The 7,393-nt window shown below is 51.9% G+C and overlaps 1 protein-coding gene across 1 annotated transcript; it reads left to right on the plus strand.

Moving 5' to 3' along the window:
- The first annotated feature begins 688 nt into the window (after positions 1 to 688).
- LOC120510521 lies at positions 689 to 5,657 on the plus strand. The gene is made up of 7 exons (XM_039726421.1): positions 689 to 701; positions 1,238 to 1,290; positions 2,088 to 2,350; positions 2,444 to 2,484; positions 3,633 to 3,776; positions 4,157 to 4,280; positions 5,148 to 5,657. The coding sequence occupies exons 1-7, from the start codon at positions 689 to 691 to the stop codon at positions 5,548 to 5,550; spliced, it is 1,041 nt and encodes a 346-aa protein (XP_039582355.1). The 3' UTR covers positions 5,551 to 5,657.
- The last annotated feature ends 1,736 nt before the right edge of the window (positions 5,658 to 7,393 follow it).

The raw sequence follows: 7,393 nt of genomic DNA on the forward strand, positions 1-7,393 counted from the left end.
TCCTAAAATGACCCTAAAGTGTCCCAAAATACCCAAAAATGGCCCCAAAATGTCTCCAAATACCCCAAAATGGCCCCAAAACCTCCCAAAATCTCCCTGAAATGGCCCAAAATATCCAAAAATGGCCCCAAAATGCCCCAAAAATCCCTGCATGTCCCCAAAATGTCCTAAAATGCCCCAAAAATTCCCCGAAATATCCCCAAAATGTCCCAAGAATGTCCCAAATTCCCCAAATCTCCCCAAAACAGCCCCAGATTTTTGGGCTCTTTTTGGTGTTTTCTGATGTCCCCAAGCCGATTTTGGGGCTATTTTGGTGTTTTCGGGGTGTTTTGGGGCTGATTTTTGGGGTATTTTCGCTGATTTTGGGGTTTTTTGACGCCCCCGATCCATTTTCGGGGCTGTTTTGGGCGTTTTTGGGCTGGTTTTGGGAGTTTTGATTTCAGGTGTCTTTGGGGTGTTTTTGGGCTGATTTTTGGGGTATTTTCGGTGTTTTTGGGGTTTTTTGACACCCCCGATCCATTTTCGGGGCTGTTTTGGGCGTTTTTGGGCTGGTTTTGGGAGTTTTGGGGTCGCTCACCCTCGGGGCCGCTCCGGGTCGCGCTCAGGTCCCGCAGGAGCCGCTCGAGCTCCCCCAGCCCGGGGGGGGGGGGGGGGGGCCGGGGGGGGGGGGGGCCCCGCCCCCGGGCGAATGGCCCTAAAATGTCCCAAAATACCCAAAAATGGCCCCAAAATATCCCTGAATTCCCCCAAAATGTCCCAAAACCTCCCAAAATCTCCCCAAAATGTCCCTAAAATGTCCCAAAATCTCCCTAAAATGTCCTAAAATGTCCCAAAATCTCCCTAAAATGTCCTAAAATGTCCCAAAATCTCCCTAAAATGTCCTAAAATGACCCTAAAGTGTCCCAAAATACCCAAAAATGGCCCCAAAATGTCTCCAAATACCCCAAAATGGCCCCAAAACCTCCCAAAATCTCCCTGAAATGGCCCAAAATATCCAAAAATGGCCCCAAAATGCCCCAAAAATCCCTGCATGTCCCCAAAATGTCCTAAAATGCCCCAAAAATTCCCCGAAATATCCCCAAAATGTCCCAAGAATGTCCCAAATTCCCCAAATCTCCCCAAAACAGCCCCAAAATGTCCCACAATCCCCAAAACCCCCAAAATGGCCCCAAATCTCCCCAAAAAATGTCCCCAAAATGTCCCCAGACCCCTCCCAGTCCGTCCCAGTCCATCCCAGTACCTGTAGAGCTGCTCCGGGTCCCCCCCCGGGCCCTGGGGGGTCAGCGGGGGGTCAGTGGGGGGAGGGGCCCCAAAATCCCCCCAAATTTCCTCCCAAAACCCCCCAAAAATTCCTCAAAATTTCCCCAAAAAATCCCTCCAAAATTCCCCGAGTTTTTCCCAAAATTTTCCAAAATTCCCCCCCGAAAATCCCCCAAATTCCCAAATCCCCCCAAAATTCCCCAAATTCCCCCAATTTTTGAGAATTTTTGGGGATTTTTTTAATTTTTGGGGCTTTTTTAGGATTTTTTTGGGATTTTTTGGGGGATTTTTGGGGATTTTTTGGGGGAAAATGAGAATTTTTGGGGGCAATTTGGAGAATTTTTCGGGTTTTGGGGATTTTTTGGGGGGAATTTGGAGAACTTTTGGGGATTTCCAGAGGCAATTTTGAGGGATTTTTGGCGGGAATTTTTGGGGGGAATTTTTGGGTTGGGATTTTTGGTTTTTTTGAGGAATTTTGGAAGTTGGGATTTGGGGTTTTTTGGGAATTTTGGGTCGGGATTTGTGGGACTTTTTTTATTTTGAGGATGGGATTTGGGAGAATTTTGTGTTGGGAGTTGGGATTTTGGGGTTTTTTTGGGAATTTGGCGTTGGGATTTTGGGGGTTTTGGGAGTTGGGATTTTGGGGAATTTTGGGTGGGTATTTTTGGGATTTTTTGGTGAATTTTGGGTGGGGATTTTGGGGAATTTTGGGTGGGCATTTTTGGGTTTTTTGGTGAATTTTGGGTGGGCATTTTTGGGATTTTTTGGTGAATTTTGGGTGGGGATTTTGGGATTTTTCTCACTTTTTCTCACTTTCGGGACCTCAGCCACGCCCGGCGCTTTCACCCATTTTTTTTATTCGCTCCAAACGCGACCCCAAAACCCGCGGAATTCACCCCAAAAACCCCAACTCCCGCCCCTCCCCCTCCCCCGGGGGGTCCCCAAAATTCCAGAAGGTCCCAGAACGTTCCAGAAGGTCCCGAAAATTCCAGCAGGTCCCGAAAATTCCAGCAGGTCCCCAAATCTTGGGGGGTCCCCGTGACGTCATTGCCAGCCGGGGCGTCCCCAGGGTCCCAAAATTGTCCCCAAGGTCACTTTGGGGTCCCCAAGGTCATTTTGGGGTCCCCAAGCTCCTTTTTAGTGACCTCAAGGTCCTTTTAAAGTCCCCAAAAGTGTCCCCAAGGTCCCAAAATTGTCCCCAGGGGCCTTTTTGGGGTCCCCAAGGTGATTTTGGGGTCTCCAAAATTGTCCCCAAGGTCTTTTTGGGGTCCTCAAAGCCTTCCAGGTGCCCCCAAAGTTCATTCAAGGTCCCCAAAATTGCCCCCAAGGTCCTTTTGGGGTCCCCAAGCTCCTTTTTAGTGACCTCAAGGTCCTTTTAAGGTCCCCAAAATTGTCCCCAAGGTCATTTTAGGGTCCCCAAAATTGTCCCCAAGGTCTTTTTGGGGTCCTCAAAGCCTTCCAGGTGTCCCCAAAGTTCATTCAAGGTCCCCAAAATTGTCCCCAAGGTCCTTTTGGGGTCCCCAAGCTCCTTTTTAGTGACCTCAAGGTCCTTTTAAGGTCCCCAAAAGTGTCCCCAAGGTCACTTTGATGTCCCCAAGGTCACGTTGATGTCCCCAAGGTCATTTTAGGGTCCCCAGAATTGTCCCCAAGGCCCTTTCTTGGTGTCCCCAAGGTATTTTCAGGGTCCCCAAGGCTCTTTAGGGGTCCCCAAAATTGTCCCCAAGGTCCTTTTGGGGTCCCCAAGCTCCTTTTTAGTGACCTCAAGGTCCTTTTAAGGTCCCCAAAAGTGTCCCCAAGGTCACTTTGATGTCCCCAAGGTCACGTTGATGTCCCCAAGGTCATTTTAGGGTCCCCAGAATTGTCCCCAAGGCCCTTTCTTGGTGTCCCCAAGGTATTTTCAGGGTCCCCAAGGCTCTTTAGGGGTCCCCAAAATTGTCCCCAAGGTCTTTTTGGGGTCCCCAAAAGTGTCCCCAAGATCATTTTAGGGTCCCCAAGGCCCTTTTTGGTGTCCCAAAGGTCTTTTTAGGGTCCCCAAGGCTCTTTAGGGGTCCCCAGAAGTGTCCCCAAGGTCACTTTGATGTCCCAAAGGTCACTTTGGGGTCCCCAAAATGGTCTCCGGGGGCACTTGGGGGTCCCCAAAATTGTCCCCAGGGTCTTTTTGATGTCCCCAGGGTCCTTTTTTTGGTCCCCAAAGTCATTTTGGGGTCCCCAAAATTGTCCCCAAGGTAATTTTTGGGGTCCCCAAGCTCCTTTTTAGTGACCTCAAGGTCCTTTTAAAGTCCCCAAAAGTGTCCCCAAGGTCCCAAAATTGTCCCCAGGGGCCTTTTTGGGGTCCCCAAGGTGATTTTGGGGTCTCCAAAATTGTCCCCAAGGTCTTTTTGGGGTCCTCAAATCCTTCCAGGTGTCCCCAAAGTTCTTTCAAGGTCCCCAAGGTCACTTTGGGGTCCCCAAAATTGTCCCCAGGGTCCTCTTGGGGTCCCCAAGGTCATTTTTGAGTCCCCAAAATTGTCCCCAAGGTCTTTTTGGGGTCCTCAAAGCCTTCCAGGTGTCCCCAAAGTTCATTCAAGGTCCCCAAAATTGTCCCCAAGGTCCTTTTGGGGTCTCCAAGGTCATTTTTGAGTCCCCAAAAGTGTCCCCAAGGTCACTTTGATGTCCCCAAGGTCACGTTGATGTCCCCAAGGTCATTTTAGGGTCCCCAAAATTGTCCCCAAGGTCTTTTTGGGGTCCTCAAAGCCTTCCAGGTGTCCCCAAAGTTCTTTCAAGGTCCCCAAAGTCACTTTGGGGTCCCCAAAATTGTCCCCAAGGTCTTTTTGGGGTCCTCAAAGCCTTCCAGGTGTCCCCAAAGTTCTTTCAAGGTCCCCAAAGTCACTTTGGGGTCCCCAAAATTGTCCCCAAGGTCTTTTTGGGGTCCTCAAAGCCTTCCAGGTGTCCCCAAAGTTCATTCAAGGTCCCCAAAATTGTCCCCAAGGTCCTTTTGGGGTCTCCAAGGTCATTTTTGAGTCCCCAAAAGTGTCCCCAAGGTCACTTTGATGTCCCCAAGGTCACGTTGATGTCCCCAAGGTCATTTTAGGGTCCCCAGAATTGTCCCCAAGGCCCTTTCTTGGTGTCCCCAAGGTATTTTCAGGGTCCCCAAGGCTCTTTAGGGGTCCCCAAAATTGTCCCCAAGGTAATTTTTGGGGTCCCCAAGCTCCTTTTTAGTGACCTCAAGGTCCTTTCAAGGTCCCCAAAAGTGTCCCCAAGATCATTTTAGGGTCCCCAAGGCCCTTTTTGGTGTCCCAAAGGTCTTTTTAGGGTCCCCAAGGCTCTTTAGGGGTCCCCAGAAGTGTCCCCAAGGTCACTTTGATGTCCCAAAGGTCACTTTGGGGTCCCCAAAATGGTCTCCGGGGGCACTTGGGGGTCCCCAAAATTGTCCCCAGGGTCTTTTTGATGTCCCCAGGGTCCTTTTTTTGGTCCCCAAAGTCATTTTGGGGTCCCCAAAATTGTCCCCAGGGCCCTTTTTGGTGTCCCCAGGGTCACTTTGATGTCCCCAGGGTCACTCTGGGGTCCCCAAGGTCCTTTTAGGGTCTCCAAAATTGTCCCCAGGATCCTTTTTTGATGTCCCCAGGGTCACTTTGATGTCCCCAAGGTCACTTTGGGGTCCCCAGGGTCATGTTGATGTCACCAAGATCACTTTGGGGTCCCCAGAATTGTCCCCAGGGTCCTTTTTTGGTGTCCCCAGGGTCACGTTGATGTCACCAAGATCACTCTGGGGTCCCCAAAATTGTCCCCAGGGCCCTTTTTTGGTGTCCCCAGGGTCACGTTGATGTCACCAAGATCATTTTTGGGTCCCCAAAATTGTCCCCAGGGTCCTTTTTTGGTGTCCCCAAGGTCACGTTGATGTCCCCAAGGTCACTTTGGGGTCCCCAAAATTGTCCCCAAGATCCTTTTTGGTGTCACCAAGGTCACGTTGATGTCACCAAGATCATTTTTGGGTCCCCAAAATTGTCCCCAGGGTCCTTTTTTGGTGTCCCCAAGGTCACTCTGGGGTCCCCAAGGACCTTTTTGGGTCCCCAAAATTGTCCCCAGGGCCCTTTCTGGTGTCCCCAAGGTCACGTTGATGTCCCCAAGATCACTTTGGGTTCCCCAAAATTGTCCCCAGGGCCCTTTTTTGGTGTCCCCAGGGTCACTTTTGGGGTCCCCAAGGACCTTTTTGGGTCCCCAAAATTGTCCCCAGGGCCCTTTTTTGGTGTCCCCAGGGTCACTTTTGGGGTCCCCAAACCCCTTTTCACCTCGACCCCTCCCCCTCTGTGACGTCACCTCCCTCCTCCATGACGTCACCGCCCTCATCCATGACATCATTCCCCTCCTCAGTGACGTCACCTGCCTCGTCCATGACGTCATCCACACCCTCAGTGACGTCACCTTTGGGAGGTTTGAGGGGGGTTTGGGGACATTTGGGAAGGATTTGGGGACATTTGAGAGGGGTTTGAGGACATTTGGGGACAGGAATTGGGGAGGTTTGAAAGGGTTGGGGACATTTCTGGTGGCTTTGGGGACATTTCTGGTGGCTCTGGGGACACCCGGGGCCGTTTGCGGGGGGGTGGGGACGTTGGGGACACCCGGGGACAGGAGCTGGGGACATCTGGGGACCTTTGGGGACGTTTGGGGGCTCGCGGGGCCACCTGGGGCCACCCGGGGCGGGGTGACAGCGCCCCAGGGGTGTCACCGGGGGTGTCCCCAAGGGGGTCCAGGTGTCCCCAGGTGTCACCAGGGGTGTCCTCGATGTCCCCAAGGGTGTCCTCGATGTCCCCAGGTCCATTCTCGATGTCCCCAAGTGAGTTCTGGATGTCCCCAGGTGTGTCCAGGTGTCCCCAGGTGTCACCAGAGGTGTCCTCGATGTCCCTAGGTTCGTCCTCGATGTCCCCAAGGGTGTCCTCGATGTCCCCAAAGGTGTCCTGGCTGTCCCCAGGTGTGTCCAGGTGTCCCCAGGTGTCACCAGAGGTGTCCTCGATGTCCCCAGGTCCGTTCTGGATGTCCCCAAGGGCGTCCTGGATGTCCCCAAGGGTGTCCTGGCTGTCCCCAGGTGTGTCCAGGTGTCCCCAGGTGTCCCCGTCGGTGTCACCGTTGCTGTCCCCGTGGCCGTTCACCTGCGGGACCCCAACAGCCCAAAGGTGACCCCGGTGTCCCCAAGGTCACCAAGGTGTCCCCAGGTGTCCCCAAGTGACCCTGGTGTCCCCAAGGTGTCCCCAAGGTGTCCCCAGGTGTGACCCAGGCAATGTCATCACTGTCCCCAACAGCCCAGTCCCTAGGTTCGTCCTCGATGTCCCCAAGGGCGTCCTGGATGTCCCCAAAGGTGTCCTGGCTGTCCCCAGGTGTGTCCAGGTGTCCCCAGGTGTCCCCGTCGGTGTCACCGTTGCTGTCCCCGTGGCCGTTCACCTGCGGGACCCCAACAGCCCAAAGGTGACCCCGGTGTCCCCAAGGTCACCAAGGTGTCCCCAGGTGTCCCCAAGTGACCCTGGTGTCCCCAAGGTGTCCCCAAGGTGTCCCCAGGTGTGACCCAGGCAATGTCATCACTGTCCCCAACAGCCCAGTGAGGGGGTTTTTAGGGATTTCAGGGAATTTTGGGGTTTTTAGGGCCGATTTGGGGGTGGTTTGGGGTATTTTTGAGCTGATTTTGGGTATTTTTAGGTTGATTTTTGGGGTATTTTTAGGCCGATTTTTGGGTATTTTTGGGGTGGGTTTGGGTATTTTTAGTTTGATTTTTGGGGTATTTTTAGGCCGATTTTTGGACTGATTTGGGGGTGGTTTTGTGGGGATTTTGGGGTATTTTTAGGGTTGTTTTGGGCTATTTTTATGGGGATTTTTGGGGCTGATTTCAGGGTGTTTTTGGGTATTTTTAGTTTGATTTTTGGGGTATTTTTGATGTGATTTTGGGGGTATTTTTAGGGTGATTTTTGGGGTGATTTGGGGGTGTTTTTGGGTATTTTTAGTTTGATTTTTGGGTATTTTTAGGGTGATTTTTGGGTATTTTTGAGGTGATTTTGGGGTTGATTTGGGGGTGTTTTTGTGGGGATTTGGGGGTATTTTTATGGTGATTTTTGGGCTGATTTCAGGGTGTTTTGGGCTATTTTTAGTTTGATTTTTGGGGTATTTT

This window comes from Passer montanus, unplaced genomic scaffold (genome assembly GCF_014805655.1).
Source record: "Passer montanus isolate IOZ18808 unplaced genomic scaffold, ASM1480565v1 scaffold589, whole genome shotgun sequence".
Classification (NCBI taxonomy): Eukaryota; Metazoa; Chordata; class Aves; order Passeriformes; family Passeridae; genus Passer; species Passer montanus.